This window comes from Zygosaccharomyces rouxii (assembly GCF_000026365.1).
Source record: "Zygosaccharomyces rouxii strain CBS732 chromosome B complete sequence".
In the NCBI taxonomy this organism is placed as follows: Eukaryota; Fungi; Ascomycota; class Saccharomycetes; order Saccharomycetales; family Saccharomycetaceae; genus Zygosaccharomyces; species Zygosaccharomyces rouxii.
Genome location: NC_012991.1, coordinates 539,382 through 563,549, shown reverse-complemented (window position 1 = coordinate 563,549; position 24,168 = coordinate 539,382). Strand labels below are relative to the sequence as shown.

Sequence of the window (24,168 nt, the reverse complement as noted above, 5' to 3'; positions counted from 1 at the left end):
TCCTCTTGGCGCATTTTTATATAAACATACCCGACATCAAAGACGTTAATTAGTTAATACTTGGATCTTTTCTTTTCTGTTTTATCTACTTATTACTCAAACTCTCTAATATTACATCCAGGCAACTATCGACTTTCTCGGTCTCCATCTCTGTACCTTCACTGATCATTTTCCTGTATTTGTGAATCTTTGAACTGTCTTCAACGATTTGTAACCCCGTTTCTAATTTACCCTTTCTTGATAATTGTAAAACGCAAAGTTCGACTGCAAGTTTTAATCTTTCATCAATGCTACCATTACTATCATGATTTTGAGTTTTTGTATCATTTTGTTTCAAAAAATGCCTGAGTAATAAATAATGTTCTTTTTCCCACCTATTTGTCATTCCCTTTCTCAAATTTTTAACTTCCCAACGTAATTTTTCAGTCTCTGTCAATTTTTCTAGCATCGTTTTATCGAATTCTTCAAAACTGCTATTATTAAGAACCGCCATCGTCCTTAGATTAACACTTCTGATGGTCTTCGACATGCTGTGTAAAGTCCTTTCCATATTTTTTATATCTGTATCGCGTTGATGGTATAAGTTATTATAACGATCAGACATTTGCTTCATTGATGCAACCACTTCTGGAATACATCTAGATATGCGAGTTGCAGCTTGAGATGGGAACATCATATAATCCGATGCAGCTGTATTGAGTAACGGTGTCATTGAGCCAACAGGAGAATCTATCTTCCCACTTAATCCGATTCCACCACTATTCGCGCTAATTCCTGATGCATTATGACCAGCTGTAGTGAAACCGCCACTAGTAACACCATTACCAATACCAACACCAAGACCACTACCATTTGTGGCAGCGTTGATCTCTGAATTCATCTGTGCTTGATTCTTGTTTAAAATTTGTTCATAATGTTCATTCATAATCTCGTTAGGCGTCAATCTTTCTTTATTCGTAATTGTGCTCAAAGCGCCATTTCTAATTAAAGTGTTGAAAAAAGTTTTATCACCATTTTCGGCGGCAATGTGTAGTGCTGTGTCACCAAAACTGTCTTGGGAGTTTAACAACAACTCTATACGGTATTGAGGTGAAAAGTCTTTTAATTTGGAAAGAATTACATCCAAATAGTAAACCGCCGAGGGGGTAGTAGATTTTCTCTTAACTACATGATGAATCACCGTTTGTAATTGAGAATCCACATCAAAGACGGTATCATGTAGAAGTTCAAAAATTCGTGGGAAAGTCCTTCTTGAGTATGAATTGTGAAACATCGAAGCTCTCATTAACGGAGTTTGGCCCTGAGAATTTGTTGATCTAGTACTAGTACCCGCTTCCACCAAGGCCTCCAAAATGGGTAGATTCCCCATGGAACATGCCCAATGGAACGCTGTATGTAATTCTGGATCAATTGGTGCATCGATATATGGAGCACTATGAGGTGGCGGGAGTAAAAGTTCTGTAGGTACAGATCTGTTAGATCTCACCTCATTTGAGATAAAATAATCAACTAGTTTGGACAAATATTCATTGACTTTATCATGAATATCCGTACTTTGCGGTCTGGATTGGATGGAATAACGGGGTATTGCTGACATTATTGGTGAAGTACCTGCACTACCAAATCTATGGTCAAATGGATTCGCCTCAGATAATTCACTAGGCGAAGTCGGCAGTGAAGGAGAGGATTGCGAGGATGATATCGTACCATGGATTAATTTTTGACTATTAGTGGTAGTATCATTAGCACCATTTCCAGGAACTAATCCTGGATGTGCCATTGTCATGTGACCGTGCGGTTCAATATCACTTGACAAACCGTCAACAATGTCTAATTCTTTAAAGTGAGCTCTGTGCCCGGCATTGTTATTTCTATTATTGGTATTATTAATATCATTATCATCATCATCAGCACCATCATTCTCTTCTACCAATGAGTTCATATGTGCTGCTCTTATCGAAGGTAATTGTGTAGTTGCTATTGATGAATTCGGTATCGCAGGTCTTGGATATCCCATATCACTTTGCGATCTTTGTAAAGTTGTATTCAGTTTTCTCTTACCTCTTTGACCCGTTGCAGGTCTACCACGTCTTCGAGATACGGCTGGATTTACAAGCGCTGTTCCCTGTTGTCCCTCTACTACTGCAGACGTACTCGCACTTTTAACAGCTCTTTTCCTAGTTGAATCACCTCTTGAAGCATGGTGATGCTTAGGAGCCTGTGGTGGTGATGCGGATCCATTTGTTTGTGTAAAGTCAAATAATGGTGATAATTCATCATGAACTCCGAATTTTGTCGCTAATGTCCTTGCCACGTCCATAGGAACCCACGTACCTTGGTATTTACCAAATCCACCTTGTACTTTTTCATGGACTTCTTTGATAACCTCTTTCTCTAAAATACGAGTTCTCTTAGCCTTTGCAAATCTAGCAGCTTTTAAAATATGTGTAGCATTAACCCAATCATCATCCCTTCTCTTCATAACTGAGCCAGTTGGATGAATGAACTCGTAAACATCCACCCCAGAATACTTGGCAGAATAAATTTGATTTGATGACATTCAGAATTTTTTCCTGATCTCTTTCTATATTGTTTTCTCAATGATAGACAATTATTATTATTATTATTATAGCCTGAAAACGGCGGACTTTGATAAACGTAGGCAAACACGAACAAAACACACACAAAGATATGGAAAATTTCTGATAGCGAATAAAAGGGCAAATAGTCCTTTCTAGATTACTTTTTTATTTTCTCTACTATTAAAAGACCTTCTAACTGTTATTTTCGACCACCATGCGCAGAATAGTTAGACCTTAATCCTATAGATCATGAAGCGCTCTGTTTCTTCTACAAGGCTCCCCGAAGAAAAAAAAAAAATTACAGCTTTCATAATTTACCCGGAACACAATAACTAACGACTACAAACTACAACTACAATAGTTAAAGAATAGAAAAGACGAGTTACAATGACGGCTCTACTCTTCCAAGTAAAAATCTCTTAATTTGCCGATATCTTGAGTGGTAAATTCCAATTCGTAAAGAAAGAAATTATCGATACTTTTGTACTCTTCAAAGAAATCATCGATAAAAAATCTCATTGACTCATAGCGTGATGATAACAAGTTCTGGCACATCTTTTTGGGTGTTAATTTGTACTGTTTAACCAGTTCTTCAGAATTGGAGCCCAACATACTATAGTACAAATCACCTCTTGCTTCCAATTTTTTAATCAATTTTGTTTCTGTCTTTAATCCCAATGTTGTCAATTCATATTCTCTTGAAATGGTATCTTCATCTACGCCTAGAATTAAAAGTAAAAGCATACCCAAGATTCCAGTACGATCTTTACCTGCAGTACAATGAAAAACTACAGCTTCGCCTGAGGTCATATTGAGCAAGAATTGGAAAAAAATCCTAATTTCATCAATAGAATTTTTCAAAATCATCATATAACCCTTGGGGAAACTGTAAGATGAAATTAAGAGTCCTTTATGCTTTTCAGCTAGCATTTCGGGTGAAACACTCATACCCCGATTAAATGGTAAAGAATGCACAAGTTCTTCGTTCGGTAGTAATCCATTTTCTTTTGCTTCATCAGGAGCTCTTAAATCAAAAATTTTCACCACACCTAATCTAGTCTGTAGATATTTTAATGCCTGGGGTGTAATATCACAAATGTTTGCACATCTGTAAAAACAACCAGATTTAACTCTTCTCTTTTGAAAAACGGTTTCGTAACCACCCAAATCTCTAAAATTTGATACGTGGGAAAAACTATGCGGTAATGGCCAACGTGGTAAAATTTCTGCAGGATTTAAAGTTGCATTCTTAATATATTGAGTCTTTTCAAAAAATCTTTGTAATTGATTTTCATTTGATAAGTATTCGATAACTCTATCAGCAACCACATAACAATAATTAACCAATCCATTACGTAATGGTAAGTTCATTGCATTAGGATCACTAGGTAAACCATAAAAATTGTGAGTCGCACCTCTAATCATTTCTAAATGATGCCTACCTTGGAACATATTGGAATAACTGGCAACGGCGCTTAACGGTATAATTTCTTCACATGTACCATAGCATGACATTATAGATGTCATTTGATTTATAGAACCGAATGCATGTGAAGGACATTCAACAGCACTTAGAGTTTCAGAATGAGGAATCCAAACTTTAGAAACACCACCATGGCGTGGTAAATCGCAATAAAATCCACCATCTTTTTTCCAATTTGGTGAATATTTGAGTCTCTTTTGTATTATTCCCTTACCGTCGTATCTACCAGAACAATTAATTAAATTGGGGATGTACCTTTCTGGATGTCTTCTGCAAAATTCAAGCATTGCGATAACACCTCTTGAATGTGCAACTATAGCATCTAAAGTAACTGGTAATCCGAATAATTCATTCGATAGATTTTCATCTGACACTAATTCACAAATTGTTTCGATATCTTCAGTATCTTGTACAACTGTTCTACCAATCTTACTATCTTTACTATCTTCAGAATCTCCTAAACCTCTAAAATCAATTCTTAATGCATAAAACCCTAAATCAGTTAATCTAGAAGCTAAAATAGGCTGGTAATTACTATTCTTATGAGCTTGATGTCCATGAACTAATAAAACCAAACGATGTTGTGGTAACGCAAATTGGTCTTCATGCTTTAATCTATCTTGTAAACTATCATATTGCATTGATTTTGGATGGCTCAAAATTCCTGCAACACCTTCTGCTTTATGAAATTGTTTGTGCTTTATATAGACAAATTGCTCATTATTGCCCAATTTAATATGAGATGGCGGTTCTGCCACAACTCTATAACTAACTTTCTCGATTTGCTTCGAATCTACACCGACGCCCATTGCAAGAGAATGAAATCTACCATTCATTTATTCGGACAATTGATATCTATAAATTCGATCTCGAAAACTTATCGAGCCCTTAATGCATAATAGTGATGCACATATATATATACATATATACATATATACACACTTGATTATTTTTTATCTTTTTTCGGTCTATTGTGAGGGTAAAATAGCAGAAAAAGAAAAAGAAGCGAGGAACTTTTGTGCGAAACTTCCTAATGCGGTCTCAACATACCACATGAAGAAAGTGAAATCTTTTTCCATTTCCTCTAAGGGAAAGATACCGGTTCGAACCCTATAGGATGCATATGTTTCTTTTCTCTCCATGGCAATTTTTTTCATTCTACAAGTGAAAACAACTCATTAGTGCGAGACAAAAGTGTTATAGTATGTTGCACGTAGTACAAGTGCAAGAAGCACATGTAAAAGGTGGGGAACATTTTGTGTAACTAATGATATTTTACAATGACCAAAATACAAACAGATGACTCACTGCATCTGGCATTTTCCGAAATGCTCGTGTTCGTAGTCACTAGTGACCACCATCTTTCCTGCCAAGAGCTGTATTACGATCGTATGTATTCTCCTGTATATATACGCAGGAATTTTCAAACCTGTTCTTCCTCTTCAAGTGGCAAGATCACATGCTGCGTATCTTGTGATAGCGGCTATTTTAGAGAAAGCTCTTTTTGGTTCTCTAGGGTACTTTTAAGGAACGTTTACCTTTGTTTTTTTTTAATATCGGAAGTGGCATGAGAGTTTATGTTTGTTTTCCTTTACGCGTGAGTTTCATCGCATCTTTCGGTGTCGGAAGGCATAGCGCCGGAGAAAGGGCAGCAGGAAACGAAAAGTATCTAAAAAAAGGAAAAAGGGGCCAGCCACGGGCTTTCTACGTGCCTGTCTTAATACACTGCCGTCCCTTCCTGCGTTCAAACGTCAATCCGTTAAACAGCCGCAGGATAAACTTAGAAAGATAATGGATGTTATGATATGGCATGTTATGTTATGAGACAATGATCGTGGTGATGATGTGATATGTCAGAAGAAAGAAAAGGCCTAGAAAGACAAAGGCGGCAAACTTTGAACTATAAAAGGGACCGTAATTTTCCCATTCTTCTTTTCTCTTCTTCTCCCTCTTTCCCCTCTTACCTTCCCTTAAAAGTTTTTTTATTGTTTCTCCCATCTCGTTGCCAAACTCTGATCAAATACAGCCGCAGACATGTCCGATATCGAAAATACACAAGTACCAAAGACTCAAGAACCTCAAGTTGAAGAGGGATTTGAACCTAAGGAAACCCTACAACAAGAACAAGAAGAGCCAAAGCAAGCATTGAAGCAAGCTGAGGAACAACCAAAGAAACAAGCTGAAGAACAACCAAAGAAGCAAGCTGAGGATGTGAAAGAAAAGAAATCTCTTTTCAAGAAAATCACTGGCAAGATCAAGTCTTTCGTTAGCTAATTTAAATTTAATTGCTGATCTTTCTCCCTTTTTACCTATCTTCCTCCTAATCGTTTGTTGGTACCACTAAGTAGCAAAAGGCAATATTAGGAGTAATCATAATACTAATCATAATAATAGTACTAATCCTAATAATATATAATTCATTAATTAATGCGTAATACTATACAGTAGTTATAATTATAATATAATAATTAATCTTTCATTTCATCTTTAATTCTTCATTTTTTAATTCTTCATTCTTAAATTTGTTTCGTATATAGCGAGCTTTCACTTTTTTTTTTCCCCCATTGAAAGGTGTTGATGGATTTTATTCGAGTTTTAACCCACCTTCGACAACAATACGCAGGCAAAACTTTCGAGAAAAGAACCAATGTTTCAACCGTATAATAATATGCAAGTGCCTATGCCCATGATGCCTGGGCATCAGGTACCACATGGCGTTCCTATGGGAGTTATGCCTATGTTACAACAACAACAGCAGCAACAACAAGCACCACAACCACAACCACAACCACAACCACAACAATTGGAACATGGCGTACATGCATTAGATGACCCGAATGTTTATCATTGGATATGTCAATTAACCTATGGACCTCAGAAGGAACAGGCGCTGTTAGAATTAGGTAGGAAAAGAGAACAATTTGATGATTTGGCAGTTGTGCTTTGGTCATCATTCGGTGTAATGACTTCATTACTAGATGAAATTATTTCGGTTTACCCTATGTTACAACCTCAGCTGCTGTCAAATCAATTGTCCAATCGTGTTTGTAATGCATTAGTACTTTTACAATGCGTTGCATCTCATTCAGAGACTAAACATCTTTTCCTACAAGCGCATATCCCATTATTTTTATTTCCATTTCTAAACACGACATCAAGACAGAGAACCTTTGAATATTTAAGATTAACATCACTAGGTGTAATTGGTGCTTTGGTTAAGAATGATTCCCAAGAAGTTATAAATTTTCTACTACGAACTGATATTATTCCATTGTGTTTACGTATAATGAAATCATCGTCTGAATTATCCAAAACCGTGGCAATTTTCATCTTACAAAAAATTTTGTTGGACGACGTTGGACTACAATACATTTGTGCAACTTTAGAGAGGTTTTATGCCGTAACAAATGTTTTAAGAGATATGGTCGATCAATTAACAATACATACACCACCTGGTAGACTGCTAAAACATATCATTAGATGTTACTTGAGATTGAGTGATAATTTAGAAGCAAGAAGATTATTAAAAGTAGCATTACCAGCAAAATTAAGAGATAACACCTTTACAGATGTTTTGAGGGACGATGTAGGGTCAAAAAGATGTTTGGCTCAGTTGTTACTGACGTTAAACGAGGAAGCATAATGGAATATAATCTTTCAAAATTTAATCTAGCATGGCGAAGTCGGTGAGAAGGTGTAATTAATCTTATGTAATTCAAAGAACGAAACTACTAACGATTTCATGTGCAGCTAAAATGCCTTCGGTTGCAATTAGAATATCAATTGCCGTTGTTTTCGCTTTCTGGTTTATTAGAAGATTCCTGGGTAGTTGATGGTGATTCTTCAGATTGTTGCTCCTGCTTAGGCTGTTCTTCTTCTTCCTTGGGTTGTTCTTCTCCCTCGGGCTTTTCAGACTGCTCCTTAGGAGTCTCTTCAGATCCGGGTTCCCTGTTAGGTTCAGCGGTATTTCGTTCCTTTCTACCAAAGCTTGGTAAGAAGGATTTTAATTCCCATGGTGAAACAAATATAATTGACCCTAAAATTGTTATTACACCTAACGATGCGGCTGCGAAATCTCTGTCACTTTCACTAATTCTCCGACTAGATGTTGAAGCATAACGTTTTGTAATTTCAATATTACGGCGAGTCACTTGAGGGACCCTTGAGATTAACCCTATGGAAACGATTTTGCGAAACATTGATTGTCCTTTTTTCGATATGGATAGAGCTGGTAGAGTCTATAAAGTATTCATATATGGTCTTCCCCTATTGAACTCTTTGATAGCTTCAAAATTATCAGACCCGATTAGGGCTAAGCTTTATTTAAAGTTATAAAATGTGGGCTATACTTATATATTCAATGGCTTTTTTTACCCCGTATACTCGTGTGCCGCGATAGCGGTAAGTTGTGAACATGAAGGTGAGAAAAAACTGGAACTCTTATTCGACTGTTCTGGTCTTAGAAATAGTAGACCAGTAGGTCTAATAATACCGGGGATGATACGGCACCTTCGGGTCGAGGGCGGGAAAGCGTTATTTACTTTTCAAGTTATCACTTTTTTTAGCCATGTAGGCTTCGGATTGTATTCCAGTTAATAGATCTCGTGAAAGAGAACCTGGGAAGATAACAAGCAAAGATTGGTAATATCCTAGCCTGTGACAAACTTAGTGCTCCTCAAGGTGTGTACTTATATCCTGTTCTTAGCCGCCAGGCACAGTATCTGTTTCCTCTTCATTATGGAACTGAATTTCTGTAGTCACTTCTCACGAGGGCTAATTTTCTAACGATTTTTTCTACCACCAGGAGGAATAAACAACACGTCTAACCTTTAAGATTCTAATTCCTTTTAACTGGGGAAAGCTAAAAAGGAGGCCTTAAAATTGTTTGAATCGAATTGTAAGATTCGAATCTATTGGGTCAATTACATTGCCAATGTCTACCCATACCTACAAAAAGTTTGAAAATGCAGGATCAGGAGATCTCCCTGATCGAATGACCATATACCAAGACTGTATGAGTGAATTCAATGAGTCTCCAGTCAATCCTAAAAGATGTCGTTTGTTGATCTCAAGACTCCTGAGATTATTGGCAGAAGGTGAAACTTTCCCTGAAAATGAAGCTACTGCTCTATTCTTTTCAATTTCCAAATTATTTCAACACCCAAACGATTCATTGAGACAATCCGTCTATTTGGCCATTAAGGCATTGAGTAGTATCTCTGAAGATGTCTTGATGGCCACTTCTTCCATTATGAAAGATGTGCAAAACGGGTCTGATTTGGTTAAACCTAATGCCATTAGAGCACTAACAACAGTTTTGGACGAATCTACAGCATTTTCCGCTGAAAGATTGCTCAAGAGTGCTGTGGTTAATAAACATCCATCTATCTCCTCTGCGGCTTTGACTTCTTCTTATCATCTATTACCTATTGCTGAAGCCACTGCTAAGAGATTTGTGAATGAAACACAAGAAGCCGTCATGGATTTGAAACCATTCCCACATAGAAACGTAGTCGGGGATTATTATCCAAACTCCACTTTTATCACACAATACCATGCATTGGGTCTTCTGTATCAATTGAAGAAAAGTGATAAGATGGCGTTGTTGAAGTTGATTCGTCAATTTTCTGATAACAATACTCTAAAGAGTCAATTGGCAAAAGTTGGACTTGTGAAATTGGTTAGCGAATTGGTCACTAGAGACGCTCAGCTTTTCTCATCCTTCCAACCTTTGCTCAATAACTGGCTATCAAACAAATATGAGTCTGTGCAATTGGAAACTGCTAAGCTGATTACCAATTTTGCCATTCAGCATCCTCATTTAGTCTCTGCAGAATTACATGCCTCTGCCGTGACCACTTTACAATCGTTGCTGACAGTACCTCGTGTCTCCGCTAGGTTTGCCGCCCTAAGAATCTTAAACAGGGTCTCTATGGTATCTCCTGAAAAGATCGTCGTCTGTAACCCTGAATTGGAATCTTTAATCAATGATCCAAACAGAAATATCTCTACTTATGCTATTACAACTCTTTTGAAGACTGGTACTGAGAGTAATATTTCTTCATTGATCTCCACCATCACCAAGTTTATCCATGAAGTTTCTGATGATTTCAAGATTATCATTGTTGATGCAATCCGTACATTGTCTATAAATTTCCCACAGGAATGGATGGCCATCTTAAATTTTTTGATCGATGTCCTGAAGAATGGTGAAGGTGGTCTCAAGTTTAAGAACAACATTGTGGAAGCATTGATTGACATGGTGTCGTTTGTACCTCAAGCTAAAGATTTAGCCTTGGAAAACTTATGTGATTTCATTGAGGATTGTGAATTTAACGAAATTTTAGTGAGAATTTTACATTTGCTCGGTAAAGAGGGGCCCTCAACAGCTACACCATCTCTTTATGTCAGGCACATTTACAACAGAGTCGTTTTGGAAAATTCTATCATTAGATCTGCTGCTGTGGTAGCTTTGTCCAAATTTGCATTAACCAAGAACGATCCTACTTTAGGGGAATCTATTGTGAGTCTATTAAGGAGAATCGCTAATGACCAAGATGACGAAGTTAGAGATAGAGCAACTATAGCGTTGAAGTTTATTGAATCCGCTAAAAAGGAAGAAAACCCAGAAGCTCGTGAATTCGTTCAATCCAGATACTCTTATGACTTACCATCTCTGGAGTCTAAACTAAGTTCTTACATCTCTTCAAATGCAGACTCATTCCAAACGCCGTTTGATGTCACTAACATTCGTAAGTACACTGAAGATGAAGCCAAGGCTATCGAATTGAAGAAGAAACAAGAACAATTACTTAAGGGCCACTTGGAAAATGGTTCCGAATCTACTCCAGGTCTGGAAGAAGGTTCCAAGGGCGAAAAACGGGATTCCTCTTATGCAGGTCCTTCTTTGGACGAACATCAAGAAGATTTGCGTTCCACCAAATATGCTGAAGAACTGCTTTCCATGGAACAAATTAAAGAATTTGGTCCTTTGGTCAACAGTTCCAGGACTATCGATCTTACCGATCCAGAGGCAGAATTTGTGGTTCGTGGTGTGAAGCATCTATTCAACAACCATGCTGTACTACAGTTTAACATCACCAACACTCTAACGGATATAGCGCTGGACAACGTTACTGTGACTTGTACACCTGAGAACCCAAGTGAATCAAGTTTGGAGGAATTGTTCTCCTTGTCCATTGATAGACTCTCACCATCTCAAGAGGCAGCTTGTTATGTGGCATACAACAAATCTGAAGAAATTGTTATGGAAGGTTTCTTGAACAATCTAACATTCACCACAAGAGAACTAGATCCTGAGACTCAACAACCATTAGACGATACGGAGGGTTTCCAAGACGAATTTGACATTGATTCTATCTTTCTCAATGCTGGTGATTACATTAAGAGCAGTTTTGTCGGTGATTTCACAAATGCCTTTGACGAGTTGCCTAATGAAGAAGTGGCGGTTTACAATATTAAGGAGAATATAACACTACAAGAACTTGTAGACAGACTGGTGGTCAACACAAGCTGTCTACCTCTAGAGAGTACGCAGTATGCTCCTAGTGATTCTAGTAGCCACACGGTTAAGCTATTTGGTAAGAGTGCATTGAAAGGTGAAAAGATCGCCTTGGTGGTTAAGTTGATTAAAACTTCAAAGGGTATCGCCATGAAGGCTCAAGGGAGAAGTGAAGATGCTACATTATGTAGCTATCTCGTAAACGGGTTGATGTGAATATGTAGAGAAGATCTTTTGCCAATGCAATATCTTTTTTTTCTAACATTACAGTAAATATATATAGATTTGTATGTGAGAAAACTTCGCGAAATTAACAGAAGTACGGACATCATTACACTAGAACTAATCATCCTCTTCAAAGGGCTGGCTAAAAGAGGATAAAATTCATTATGGAAAAGGATGAACTTGATTTGAAAGAAGAGCTTAAAGAACTTAAAGAGCTTAAACGACAAGAATTGAAGAAAAGAAGAAATAGAGAAGATGGAGGATCCAAAGAGGGCAAGATAAAGCCTAATGCAATCTACCTATCAAATCTTGAAAAGCAAAATACTACAGAAGATCAATTGATAGATGAGTTCTCGAAATTTGGTGCCATTAAGAGGGATCAAGCCGGTGTACCAAAGTGTAAGCTTTATAAAGATGATGAAGGTAAAGTTAAGGGAGATGCGCTGATAGTTTATGCTAGACATGAAAGTGTTCCTATTGCAATTGAGATGATGAATGGATATAAATTGAATGGGTTTGAGATCAAGGTGGAAGTAGCCCAATTTCAAGATAAGAAACGTAAATTGGAAGACTCGAACGATGAGGAAAGAAGTTATAAATCAGTGAAGTCTCATAATAATGAAGAGAATGTACCGAAGCCTCCCGTGGTAGTAATTGGAAATATTTTAGATCTCTATGAGGACTATCATGAACAAGAATTGGATGATATTAAAAGAGATATTTTAGACGGATGTCTTGAAATAGGTTTTGTGAAAAAGATCGATTTAAATTCAGTTACTGGGGAGGCAGAAGTAAGTTTTGAAAATGAAAGTCATGCCCGTAACTGTTGCAAGGAGATGAATGGTAGATTTTTCGATGGAAGAAGATTACTTGTATATATGAAGGGAGAGGAGGACGAATCGCCTAGCGATGATGAGAGTCAACGAGACTCATCAGAAGGTGACGATCTACTTGAATAATAACAAAGAAAATTATTTGTACGTGTAAACAGAATCAAGTATTCCAAGGAAAGATGTGTTTATCTATGGGAACCTCAGTTTTTCCTTTTGATAGAAGAAAAAGAAAAAGATGAGCGGTACGAGAATCGAACCCGTGTCTCCACCTTGGAAGGGTGGAATGATAACCACTACACTAACCGCCCAATAACTACTTGGGGTAAGTTTTGGCTTTGTCTGGCTTTTATAGCTTTTAGTTCTATTAATTTTTCAGTAAAGCAATCAAGATTAGTTCATGAATATTTTATTGATCGCTCTCATGGCTAAAAATCTGTAAGTTGCTCTACTTTTTTCTGTCACAGTATTCCTTAAATTAAACATTTTAAAGAGCATCAGATGGTTCCCAAACGGTGAACGTATTTGAAGGGGGATGAACTTTGGAGTACTCAATTATATCAGTTGCACCTGTCTTTTTCCCGTGATATTGCCTCTACCGTCCAGTGGAATCAATATTTTGTTCTCTCAACAACTAGTTAGACTCCGTGGCCAAGCTGGTTAAGGCGTGCGACTGTTAATCGCAAGAGCGTGAGTTCGATCCTCACCGGGGTCGCTTTATTTTTTTCATTGATTCTAAAAAATTCCAATACTACTGTATAAGCCAGAACGAAAAAGAATATTATATTGAATAGAACCCAGGAACAGAAAAAAGTACAACTATATCATCTTTATAACCTATATGACCTTTATATTTAAATCCCACCAATCGTAACTCGTCACTCATTTTAATCATAATTTAGTACCATTATTATTATTACTATTATCTGTATCAGTATTAAAATTAATATTGGAATCGGTATTACTATTCGTATTACTATTAGTTTTACTATTATTGTTGGTATTGGTACTGGCGTTTGAATAATCGTCACTATTATCACCAATATCCTCGTTATCGTGATTGCCCTCATCATTAGAATTACCACCACTATCACCACCTTGTCTCAATTCCCAAACTAAACTCTCAGGTATTCTACAACCATCCTTACCTAATTCCTTGTACTTTTTTTCCAACTGTGCACAGAGTCTTTTATTATTTCGATATAACCAATTGAGGTGATTTATAGTCTTTAGGTAGATTACCATTTCTGATCTATTCTCAGTTGGTTGTAAGTCTGGAATCATTTTAACCAATTCGTCGTAAATGGTTCTAACCAACTCTCGCCTCTTTTTCTCTGATGATACATGATTTTGGCGTACTTCTTCCTTTGACAATTTATTGACTTTTTTGGCTCTTGGTTTTCTCTTCTTCCTCAACAGTTCTTCACTTTCATCTCTTTGTCTTCTTACATCAGCATCAACGTCATCTAGCTGCATACTGTTATGAATGTTACGGATGCTGCCGTTACTTTTGATTTCTCGTAATTTCACTACCATTGTTGATAAATGATATAAATACTAGTAGTAACGGTAATACTTTGTTTTCACTTTATCAGAGTTGTTCAAACTGGTTGTAGATCTAATTGAAAACCCATGTGAAGTTTTTCCAATATTTCGGTTTATTATTTCTATTAATATAAATTTCGCCGAAATCTCCTTTATTTACGTTAAGAATTGAATCAATTTAAAGATTTCACAATGGAGAATTGAAAAAGATTCTTCTCTGTTTATCCGATGCATAGAACAATAAAAATGATAGTAATATTCATTTATACAATAAAATGATGAACCTTTGATCATTAAATTGTTATTAATCTTTTTTATGGTCTTTAATTCTGCCTCAAAAGATTACGTAGAATGATCCCTCTGTATTTTTTTTTTTTTTTTTTTTTCACCTTGAAACTCGAGATACTCTGATTCTGTTACTTAGTAGTTCTTCAACCTTAGAAAGTCCTATCTGAAGCACTTGAGCCTCTAATTTGTTAGAGCATGTATGTATTATTTACGTTTGGTTACCAAATTTCAACATTGAATCCAAGGATGGACCTAGCAAAATCTCCGTGTGAAGGTGCTGGTACATAAATAATAACGGAAGTATCTGTAGACAGTATACAAGGAAGAGCCAATATGAACTAATATGCATTCTTTCTCATGATAACTGCAAGATGAGTCTGATACAATAACCCTGTTAGTTGTAGAGGTTCCCTGGGAATCACCCGATATGTCTATGTGGAAGTGTACGCTACTGATCTTCTTTATTTTCAACAATTAGTAGCTCGTGTGGCGTAATGGCAACGCGTCTGACTTCTAATCAGAAGATTGTGGGTTCGACCCCCGCCATGAGCTTTAATTTTTTCGACTTCTTTTTAAAATCTCAAACAATAGAACAACGATTTTATATAACACCCTTTGTAAAGCACTGATGAAGCACAAAGGGGGAAAGTGATTGACAAAAAGAGGTTTCTCGAAGAGGGCTTGTAATATTAGCTCCTTCACCGAACAATAAGGATTCGAAGGGGGGAGAGAAAATTTTTTCTTCCAAGTACGATTGATTCAACTATATTATACTATATTACAACGTTCTACGGTCCCAGCCCCGATCCAAATGCATTACGATTCGAAATATTTTGAAATTAATGGTCCTGATACTCTCTTTGCTTTAAATGGCACTCCACAAGCAACAAAATTATTAGCAATTGGATACATTGCCATTAGCGGTGCACTCCTCTTTGCAAGACTTTCTGAATATAATAGATTGGATGATCCCGAATTAAAATTTAATAGCATAGTATCGCCAATTGTCCAATTAATACCAAGTAAAATTTGGAAGTTCCCCGTCTCATTGATTTTATCGAATTTTATCGATGTGGAAGTATGGAAATTCATTATTAATTTTACCAATTTGATTATTGGTGGATCATTTATTGAGCAAAATTGGAATGACAATTCCAAAGAATTGCTGAAATTTGTCTTCGTTATAGGTTCAGTGACAAATTTAGTCGTTGTCATAGTGACAATATTATTGGGATTAATCACTTCTCATATACAGTTGGATGAACCACTGGATGGTAATTATACTGTGTTAATTGGATTTCCTATAATTTATAAGCAGTTGATGCCAGAAACTACAATTTTCCAATTGAAAAATTTGGGGTTTTTATCCAAAAATTTCAGGTTTAAACTTTTACCTATTTTCATTATGAGTTATTTGACAATTTTTCATTTGATCAAGATGCATTGGATCCAATTAATATCAATTTGGATTAATTTCTTTGCATGTTGGACCTATCTAAGATTTTTCCAAATGTTACGAATTGGCGAACAAATTACTGTGGGTGATGCCTCTGATACTTTCCAACTCTTGTATTTTTTCCCAGATTTAGTGAAACCAATTTTGAAACCAATATTCGATAAGACTTACAGTTTAGTCTGTTACAAATTAGAATTGATACGACCATTTCAAAATGATGACATTGATAAAAGTAATGCCATAGCCGAACAGAGAGGAGCTAAGAAAATATCAGGTACTCTTGAGGAAAGGCGTAAGCAATTAGCCTTACAAGTACTCCAAGAAAGAATGGTTTGAAGCAAACTAAAAGAAATGAAAATATTAAGTCTTTTTACGTATCCATTTATTTACAAGTAAACGTTCCGCATCCCATTTACCACATCAATGTTGTTGTTTGAAATCTTCTAAGGTAATAATCTTAGAATTTACAGTTAGAGATTTGTTACTCTTAGAATCCTCAGATAATTTTTCTAACTGTAATTCTAATGGTGTTCTCTTTGTTTTCTTTTTGCCCATCTGAGCGGCACCACCTTGTCTGGCTTCCATAATGGTTTTCCAATATTCAGATTTTTCCTTAATCAAATAGCCTCTTCTGGATTCATCACTGTAATATTCAATATCTTTCCTCTTAGTGGGTCTTGCTTGTAATGGAATTCTACCTCTCTTCTCTAGGAACCAATGTGGTACCAAATGCGCTCTTAATCCGAATTGGCTGAAGTAGCGTGATGTGAATTCACCACCCACCTTTTCAATTGCTTGAATTGCATCTGGTGTAGCTTTACTGGCTTCGATTTTAATCGGTACGTTGAAATTTGTCTTCCCATTACCTAATATTTTAATACCATGTTTGATAGGTCCAGTTACAAGTCCTAAATCTTTCATCTTTTTCATATCTAAAACTTCACCCGGTTCCAAATTTAATCTGCCACAATCGTGGAACCATTGGATTCTCTGAAGATTCAATTCGTTTAACGGTCTTGCATTCACATTGGTAAATCCAATCTTGGGGAAAAGTTTATAAATTGGCGTTTGACCACCTTCAAACCATGATTTTACTTTACCACGAGCTTTTTGGCCCTTCTGACCCCTACCAGAAGTCTTACCTTTTGTACTAGATGGACCTCTACCCAACCTTTTGAAACCTTTGGTAGATCCTTCAGAGGGTTTTAAATTGCCCAATATCGATACGGAGCGAACAGTGTTACGCTGTAGCGCTGTAAAGTTCACTCTTAGGGAACTGTTCAACTTGAAAATACCAGAAAACATGGCTTTGGCGGCTCAATATATCCAGATATTTTGAAATATGTCTACTCGATTGATGAGGATTTGAAGATTTTTTTGATATATTGGGCCAATTTTTTTTTCCCAACCTGAGAATCGTCAAAAGGGATGGCACATGATCTTATTATGAGGAAGTGCCCCTTACAAGACACCTCAATTTCTCAACAATTGTTGCTTCTATGGCCAAGTTGGTAAGGCGCCACACTAGTAATGTGGAGATCATCAGTTCGAATCTGGTTGGAAGCAGTTTTAATTTTTAAGCAGATTTACTTCGATGTAGATCACACGACGATCTTTTACTCCATATATTTACCGCTACAGTAGATATATTTATTCACTATGAAAGTACGCGAATATTTTGACCCTTCTTATTATTTATAGGTTTCTACTTTTGTTTATTATACAATTGCGGTTCATTGAAAGTATAGTAAACTCTTGCAATACCTCCAATTACGAGCCGACAGCTCCGATTAGTCAATAATTCACAATAAAAAATAACATATTCTAAGTGCAAAAGATAGACAACATTGAAGCCGTCCTGCTAGAGTATACTGTTACAACTTCTCATCTCAAAGAAAAAAAAAAAATTACAGACCTTGGTATCTTTTCTTTCGGTGTCGTTGATAATTGGTACAATTTCATTTTCTCTGGTTGTGAAGTTATTCTGCCTATGTTTTTTTTAACGCTTAAAGTCATTCATGTATTCTCATTTCTTGGTATCGTCTATTTTTTCGTCTTCGTTGGCTTTACATAACTCTCCAAATACCACTGGTTGAATCAATATGATTTCGGCTCTTGGTCATAGTAGGACCCACCCGAACTACCAGCGCTAAACATATTTTCTTCATCAACTTCGTCGACATCGTCAAATTTACGCTGTGAGTAGCGATTGTTTTCACCATCAGGATTGGCTACTGTTAGATTTCTTTCTTCCATCATATCTGGCAATGAACCTGTACTGAACCTTTGGCTCCCATTGTATACCGATGGAGGTTCTTCAAACACTGTTGAGGGCATATTTTGCCTCATGTGATTGACACCAGTATCTTCTGTCATAAGTAGACTGTTTAAACTACCTTTACTGATGCTGTCGCTTAGAAAGCCAGTCGGTACTGAGCCATATGATGATGAACGTGTAGCTGATGAGCCTTTGTGACAAGTGGAACCAGTTCTCGATGGTGAATCAATAGACATGGCATCAGCATCACCAAACGAATATGGCTGGTAGTGTTTAGTTTCTTCTAAGTCCGGTTCTTGGTTTAATACGTGACGTCTCCACAAGTAGAAGCCTGCACCTGCTAGAATAACCAATACACCCAAAACCACACCAACGACAATACCTGCGATCGCACCACCACCTAAATTGCCATTCTTGGGACTCGTAGATTTATCAATGTTACTATAAGATGACGGTAATTCAAGGGCGGTAGTTGTCCTGAGAACAGTTTCATCCTTATTATCCCTCGTAATCAAAGTGGAAACAACTCTTGTCACGTATCCAGTTGAAATACTTGGTGAGCCCGAAATTGATACTGGAGTGGTTTGAATAGTTTGACTCGCAGTTGGATTAGAAACGCGGGCCTTTACCGGAGATAAAGACGAGCTTGAAACATGATGATAGCTAGTGGCAAAAGAACTACTCTGACTTGAGCCACTTGCACTCGGCTCCGATGTAGAGGAAGCGAGTGAACTTGAAACGAATGAGCTATCTGAGCTTCCACTGTTAATATTGGAAACCTGACTAGAAGATCCACTGGTCAATGTAGTTGTTAATGCAACCTGACTCACTGAGGCAGACCCATGTGAATGAGATGACCGACTTGCATCGACATACACATCCACTGAACTGTTACCACCACAACTTTGATATGCCCAACCGTTACATTGGGTATTACAAAGACCTGGTGTCAATGAAGCTGATGAAAGTAAATCCAAAGAATCTCCACAAAAGCACTCACCACCATTTCTCATCGCAACTAGTGGGCTGCCACCACAGTGTTGTTGACAATTGGATAATGATTGCCAATCATGTTGACTTTGAGATCTTAAATTTAACCCTCGAGTGTCATAACAGCCTTTGTGCACATAGTCTGCTAGGGCTAGACAGTGGAAAAGGCACAGAACCAGTAACCACTGCCTTCGAAATTCCATTAATGAACGATATTAAAAAAGGAAAACTTGAAAAAAGTGAATGGACGGTGCTTTCAGATATACCTTGATATCAATGAATATAGTATAATTAATACCTTTTTGAAAGGAAACGAAAGAAAAGGAAAAGGAAGGGACAGTTTATATTTCTAATTCAATCAATCAATCACTATAGCCAAACCATCCACAGCTTTAACAGGAGTATTCCGCTTGGGTATTAGTAGTGTCTTGATGGTCTAAAGAGTGATGTTTTAGCCCACTACTCCGGTCCCTTTAGCAGCTTCTTTTCCACTTCAGAAGTGAATTGTAAAGTGACAGAATTGAATTAGTCGTCGAGCGAAGGGTAAGTTAGCCTTCAATTACCATCCAATGTTTGTAGATCGGCAGCAAAACAACGTGTAACATGTATGTAATTAGGTTTGTCCCATTTCTACGTGTTTGGTGCAGCTGTATAACCGAAACAACGGAAAACGTTCTCTACGTGATTCTCGAGTGAAAATCCCTACCACGACCATCAATCGCTTAGATTTCAACGTAGAGACTTTTCGAGCCCATTGAAATCCAGATGTCGATAGCCTTTTCCAAATAGACCAAATAGAAAGACCGAACTAGTGCCTTCACTTCCTTAATCTGCCACTATATGCGGAAAGATCGTCGCGTTTGGCGAATTTAAGCACTCTCGTGTTCGCGTTGAGTGAAAAATTTCGGCGATGAGCAGACCGTAAAGAAGCAAAATTAGACTAAAAGAATAATGGATTCACTGATTAGTAGTCTTTTAATAATCATTGTGGTAGTATTGTAAGAAGACCTTACGAACGAAAAGACGAAAACACTAGAGAAACAGGAAATTTTTTTCCCCTTTGCCAACTTGCCAAGTTAGAATCTGCAAAGTGAATCCATACTCGGAGAAGCATCTGAAGAAGGATCAATAGAAGCATAGGAAGAAAACGAAAGCGAAACGAAAAAAAAGTGATCAATAAGGATGTCATTGAAAAACCTCGACAAGCAATATGCACAACGTAGACAGACTTATCGTGCAGTCCTAGATAATCCCTTTACCAACGAAGGGTCCCTTTGGCCACACGTGAAAGATCAGCAACAGGTATGGGAACTGATTCAAACCATACTATTGGCTAGATGCAGGGCGCTAGCTGATGCGGAAGTTCCTGCACCTGAATGGCCCCTTGGTATCACTACTTCTTTCAACGAAATAGTTACACTGCTACAACATGAAAATGACGACAACGATCAGTCAAACAGGAGCCCACTTCTTCTGCTGGTATGTAATAAAGACCATGGCGTGTCTAGTGTCGTCTTACAGCAGATCCCTCTGCTGGCATACATGTCACCACGTAAAGTAACCTTAGTACAACTACCGCGCGGAGCCTTAGCTACCATTCAAACCCAATTGAAAAGTGACTGTACTGAAGGGCTTTTACTAGCATGGGGGGATGAACTTCAATCACTGGTGAATCAAATTACCGCTAAAATAGATCAACCTCAATTACCATGGTTGGATCAGGTAAAATTCGAACCCACGGCTTTGAAGCTGTTGAAGACTACAGCCCCTTTAAAGAAACCAGTGGAAAAAGCTGGAAAAAAGTAACGGACTAGTCTCGAGCCAACATAAAAAAAAAATAAAAAATTATAAGTGGTGGAAAAACTAATGAATAAAAAAAAATATTATAATCTGATCTGTGTTAATCTACTAAAGCTTCATCTCTCTCCTCCGCCCCCTCTTTTTGTGCATCCATATCTGTGTGCGTGTGTGTATTCGTAACTATGGTGGTGGTAGTCAATCCTAACAACTGGCATTGGGTTGAGAAGAACACTCTCTCTTGGAGTCAAGCATATTTCGAAGAAAAGCTTCCTCAATTGCAAGTAGAGGATGGCAGTCATCAGGTGATAGTGACCAAAGTCTCCAGTGTACGTGGTGACTCCAACGTCTCACAACGTAAGGGGAAGCCAATCTGTTATTTTGACTTGCAAATTTCACTGATGGTTGCCGTCAAAGATGGAGCCGACGAGCTTATTAGCGGCTCGCTTACAGTGCCTGAACTAACCCATGATGAAGAACCAGAGATTAAGATGGAAAGCTCCTTTGGCGAGCATCAAACGCTATTAGAGAAGCAATTCTATCCTGTCCTTTTGGAGGCCCTTTTGCGGTATCAGTCAGATCTGATGCGGGCACATAGCGGAGATCTAGGTAGTAATGTTTAGTATACGTAGGGTACAATCTTGTAAGGAACCTTAGATTCGTACTCTTGCCAACTGGCACCGTATTTCGAACGGCACTTGTGACTATCACGTTGTTGACGGTGCAATAGGAGTGTGGCAAAATAAGCAGAGTAGTAATAGGTCAAAGGAGTTTGGAAGCCCGTTGCAAGGCACCAGGACAGAGAGACTAGCCAATCACCAAAATAGTTAGTATGTTGTGAAAGTGACCACCAACTATCACACAGTAGAGAAGTTCCAGTAGCAGTTTTAATCGATTTTAAATGAGGTAGTTTACCTGCACGGAACATAGCCTTCTCATGGTTAGATGCCTTGAAGATGTAGAAACCAAGAGTCATGACAGCAATGATGGCAGCAATGTGATATGGGGAAAACACCAGGGGAGAAACGCTTAAGTAACGACATTGTAACGAATAGGTGAAAGGTACTAGTGTCAAATCGCCAAATGCTAACATGAATCCAAACCCATCTGTGGCGATATCCATCATGCTTAACACCCCTTCCTCATTAAGAACCCCATCTAGGATATATAAACCTTGCAAAAAGTTCACCAGTATCAATGAGTTGTTGAATTGACCAGTTTGCAAATAAACATGATGTAAGCACGATAGATTAATTAAGAGCCAGAGAAGCATTCCTGGACGTAGTTCACAGAATAATTTCACATCTAAGGGTCCCAATCTGGGGTTTAATTCTCTGCCCAAAAACCAATCATAAATACAATTTCCTGTATGACCTGGGGCAGCCAATATTCTCTCCCTAGTACCCACACCATTATTCCCACGTAACAGAGGTACAAAACTTGCTAAATAGCACAAGATGGAAAGAACCAACGAAAATAGGATTGTGATAATGCATATATCTGTATGATTGTCATAAAGAAATTGCAATTCAGGCATTTGACCCCCTGTAAGAGTCCAACGGGCAGAGAGAACCAAAGCCAATGCACTACTTATGGCAATTCCATTAATCTTGTAGGGCAACTTAGTACCATCCCTTAATGGTAATCCTTGCATGTGTTTTCCTGGTAAAATCACACTCATTACTGCCAGCGAAACAAACCAAACTGTGTAATAAGTCCAAAGATCATAGCGTGTCAAATAATAATGCCAAGGTTTAATACCGTTCCACAACTGTGCAAAATCAAAATTGCAGAAGAACCCCCGAATGTAGTAGTCCGGCCTAACCATTTGGTTCAGAAAGACAGTGAAAATGGGTAAACCTAATGCCAGACCCAACACACCAGCGGGTCCACCGAATTCAATTGGTCGAGTTTTGGGATTGAGAGCCATGACTAGTTCAATAGTTTTGGAGTATTGTACAGCGATGAGAGGTAGAGAAGTAAGAATTCAACATGTAAGTCCCTTCTTTTTTTTAAATGTTCTAGTAATTCATCCTGCGCCGCGAAGTAAAAATACGAAGGAACTTATCGTGTGGCGCTAGCAACGAACAAAAAAATCAGAACAAAGTACGATGAGCAAGTGCATTTTTATTCGTTCTCCTTTAATTATTATGGTTTGCCTTCTTATCATGATATTTCATTCACAAAACACTCAATAATTGCTACGTTTACATAAAATAGCAACTTCGTAGTAATTGCCTCTGGTGCAATTTGGTCAATACACGTTCCATACATGGGACAAACCTGTACTTGCTCAAAGACTAACCCACTTGCAAAAAGAATTATACCATTTTTGGAATCTATCCAAACTCCATAGCTTGCACTTGTACCATCTAAGTTCCATTCACTTGCCTGTGCAAACCGAATCAAACGACGTCCCATGTCGTTTACCGAATTTTTCTGCCCATTTTCAAATACAAAGTACCTGGACCAAAACTGTTTACAAAGACGATTTAACCACATGCGTAGCACAGTTTGCACGCTACGACGATGACCCATTGCCCTTACCGTATGTAACCACTGACACCACTTAACTAGCAGGTCTCGAAACACGAGTTCCACGTATGATTCTATCAGCTTGAGCCAATTGATATAAAGGTTAGACACTTTTCGATCAACAAACCTTTTAAACAAGGCTTTCAATTTGGTCAGATGTGCCATTAGGTGTTTTTCAGTGTTTAAATTTGCTGTAGTCCTATGATATTTCAGGATCAGCGGCAAGACAGATACCTCTTCCTTAGAAGTTTCGCTGATGGTGGTACCTTCAAAAGTAAGCTCTTGATCTAAAGGTACGTCCATCTTATCAACTTCAAAATACTTGCTGAGATCAAATCTTGACTTGTTCTTATGATAACATTCTTTAAACAATTCGAATGGTACTTCACTTGTTTGGCTGGTGTCAAAAGTCAGTTTAGCAGAGTTTAAGCTGTATAATAGAAAACAGCTACTGGGACATAATGCCACCCTTCTATCCCTTATAGTATCGACAAATTGGCTCGGCGGGAAAACTGGTGTTGGCGCCTTAATTGGCAATGTAGTAGACCGTGCACTGGAAACTAACAGGAGACTCGAAAACTCAGGTTTGACTTCAGAATCAGACATATTCTAGGTGGAAGAAAAAGGAACTTGTTTC

At 37.7% G+C, this 24,168-nt stretch overlaps 15 protein-coding genes and 4 non-coding genes across 19 annotated transcripts; 10 read left to right on the top strand and 9 right to left on the bottom strand.

The window, feature by feature from the left end:
• Window positions 1–85: 85 nt before the first annotated feature.
• MBP1 (transcription factor MBP1) lies at window positions 86–2,560 on the bottom strand (the record flags this gene model as incomplete). The annotated part of the gene is made up of 1 exon (XM_002495214.1): window positions 86–2,560. The coding sequence occupies one exon, from the start codon at window positions 2,558–2,560 to the stop codon at window positions 86–88; it is 2,475 nt and encodes an 824-aa protein (XP_002495259.1).
• A 418-nt stretch (window positions 2,561–2,978) lies between these two features.
• Window positions 2,979–4,901, bottom strand: ZYRO0B07106g (uncharacterized protein; the record flags this gene model as incomplete). The annotated part of the gene is made up of 1 exon (XM_002495213.1): window positions 2,979–4,901. One exon carries the CDS (start codon window positions 4,899–4,901, stop codon window positions 2,979–2,981), a length of 1,923 nt encoding a protein of 640 aa, XP_002495258.1.
• Window positions 4,902–6,099: 1,198 nt separating this feature from the next.
• ZYRO0B07084g (uncharacterized protein) lies at window positions 6,100–6,339 on the top strand (the record flags this gene model as incomplete). Its single annotated transcript, XM_002495212.1, has 1 exon — window positions 6,100–6,339. The coding sequence occupies one exon, from the start codon at window positions 6,100–6,102 to the stop codon at window positions 6,337–6,339; it is 240 nt and encodes a 79-aa protein (XP_002495257.1).
• Window positions 6,340–6,712: 373 nt separating this feature from the next.
• On the top strand, window positions 6,713–7,708 carry CAF40 (CCR4-NOT core subunit CAF40; the record flags this gene model as incomplete). Its single annotated transcript, XM_002495211.1, has 1 exon — window positions 6,713–7,708. The coding sequence occupies one exon, from the start codon at window positions 6,713–6,715 to the stop codon at window positions 7,706–7,708; it is 996 nt and encodes a 331-aa protein (XP_002495256.1).
• A 136-nt stretch (window positions 7,709–7,844) lies between these two features.
• ZYRO0B07040g (uncharacterized protein) lies at window positions 7,845–8,264 on the bottom strand (the record flags this gene model as incomplete). Its single annotated transcript, XM_002495210.1, has 1 exon — window positions 7,845–8,264. One exon carries the CDS (start codon window positions 8,262–8,264, stop codon window positions 7,845–7,847), a length of 420 nt encoding a protein of 139 aa, XP_002495255.1.
• A 734-nt stretch (window positions 8,265–8,998) lies between these two features.
• Window positions 8,999–11,803, top strand: SEC21 (coatomer subunit gamma; the record flags this gene model as incomplete). The annotated part of the gene is made up of 1 exon (XM_002495209.1): window positions 8,999–11,803. The coding sequence occupies one exon, from the start codon at window positions 8,999–9,001 to the stop codon at window positions 11,801–11,803; it is 2,805 nt and encodes a 934-aa protein (XP_002495254.1).
• Window positions 11,804–11,976: 173 nt separating this feature from the next.
• CUS2 (U2 snRNP complex subunit CUS2) lies at window positions 11,977–12,771 on the top strand (the record flags this gene model as incomplete). Its single annotated transcript, XM_002495208.1, has 1 exon — window positions 11,977–12,771. One exon carries the CDS (start codon window positions 11,977–11,979, stop codon window positions 12,769–12,771), a length of 795 nt encoding a protein of 264 aa, XP_002495253.1.
• Window positions 12,772–12,881: 110 nt separating this feature from the next.
• Window positions 12,882–12,953, bottom strand: ZYRO0B06974r. Its single transcript has one exon. It is a non-coding gene; the product is annotated as a tRNA-Gly (tRNA).
• Window positions 12,954–13,283: 330 nt separating this feature from the next.
• On the top strand, window positions 13,284–13,357 carry ZYRO0B06952r. Its single transcript has one exon. It is a non-coding gene; the product is annotated as a tRNA-Asn (tRNA).
• A 176-nt stretch (window positions 13,358–13,533) lies between these two features.
• INO4 (Ino4p) lies at window positions 13,534–14,178 on the bottom strand (the record flags this gene model as incomplete). The annotated part of the gene is made up of 1 exon (XM_002495207.1): window positions 13,534–14,178. One exon carries the CDS (start codon window positions 14,176–14,178, stop codon window positions 13,534–13,536), a length of 645 nt encoding a protein of 214 aa, XP_002495252.1.
• A 777-nt stretch (window positions 14,179–14,955) lies between these two features.
• Window positions 14,956–15,027, top strand: ZYRO0B06908r. The gene has a single exon. It is a non-coding gene; the product is annotated as a tRNA-Arg (tRNA).
• A 259-nt stretch (window positions 15,028–15,286) lies between these two features.
• Window positions 15,287–16,267, top strand: ZYRO0B06886g (uncharacterized protein; the record flags this gene model as incomplete). The annotated part of the gene is made up of 1 exon (XM_002495206.1): window positions 15,287–16,267. One exon carries the CDS (start codon window positions 15,287–15,289, stop codon window positions 16,265–16,267), a length of 981 nt encoding a protein of 326 aa, XP_002495251.1.
• Window positions 16,268–16,351: 84 nt separating this feature from the next.
• On the bottom strand, window positions 16,352–17,236 carry MRPL10 (mitochondrial 54S ribosomal protein uL15m; the record flags this gene model as incomplete). The annotated part of the gene is made up of 1 exon (XM_002495205.1): window positions 16,352–17,236. One exon carries the CDS (start codon window positions 17,234–17,236, stop codon window positions 16,352–16,354), a length of 885 nt encoding a protein of 294 aa, XP_002495250.1.
• Window positions 17,237–17,424: 188 nt separating this feature from the next.
• On the top strand, window positions 17,425–17,497 carry ZYRO0B06842r. Its single transcript has one exon. It is a non-coding gene; the product is annotated as a tRNA-Thr (tRNA).
• Window positions 17,498–18,028: 531 nt separating this feature from the next.
• On the bottom strand, window positions 18,029–19,402 carry WSC2 (Wsc2p; the record flags this gene model as incomplete). Its single annotated transcript, XM_002495204.1, has 1 exon — window positions 18,029–19,402. The coding sequence occupies one exon, from the start codon at window positions 19,400–19,402 to the stop codon at window positions 18,029–18,031; it is 1,374 nt and encodes a 457-aa protein (XP_002495249.1).
• Window positions 19,403–20,381: 979 nt separating this feature from the next.
• POP3 (Pop3p) lies at window positions 20,382–21,005 on the top strand (the record flags this gene model as incomplete). The annotated part of the gene is made up of 1 exon (XM_002495203.1): window positions 20,382–21,005. The coding sequence occupies one exon, from the start codon at window positions 20,382–20,384 to the stop codon at window positions 21,003–21,005; it is 624 nt and encodes a 207-aa protein (XP_002495248.1).
• A 176-nt stretch (window positions 21,006–21,181) lies between these two features.
• On the top strand, window positions 21,182–21,619 carry HCH1 (Hch1p; the record flags this gene model as incomplete). The annotated part of the gene is made up of 1 exon (XM_002495202.1): window positions 21,182–21,619. The coding sequence occupies one exon, from the start codon at window positions 21,182–21,184 to the stop codon at window positions 21,617–21,619; it is 438 nt and encodes a 145-aa protein (XP_002495247.1).
• On the bottom strand, window positions 21,616–22,926 carry ERG24 (delta(14)-sterol reductase; the record flags this gene model as incomplete). Its single annotated transcript, XM_002495201.1, has 1 exon — window positions 21,616–22,926. The coding sequence occupies one exon, from the start codon at window positions 22,924–22,926 to the stop codon at window positions 21,616–21,618; it is 1,311 nt and encodes a 436-aa protein (XP_002495246.1).
• Window positions 22,927–23,162: 236 nt separating this feature from the next.
• NDJ1 (Ndj1p) lies at window positions 23,163–24,137 on the bottom strand (the record flags this gene model as incomplete). Its single annotated transcript, XM_002495200.1, has 1 exon — window positions 23,163–24,137. One exon carries the CDS (start codon window positions 24,135–24,137, stop codon window positions 23,163–23,165), a length of 975 nt encoding a protein of 324 aa, XP_002495245.1.
• Window positions 24,138–24,168: the final 31 nt, after the last annotated feature.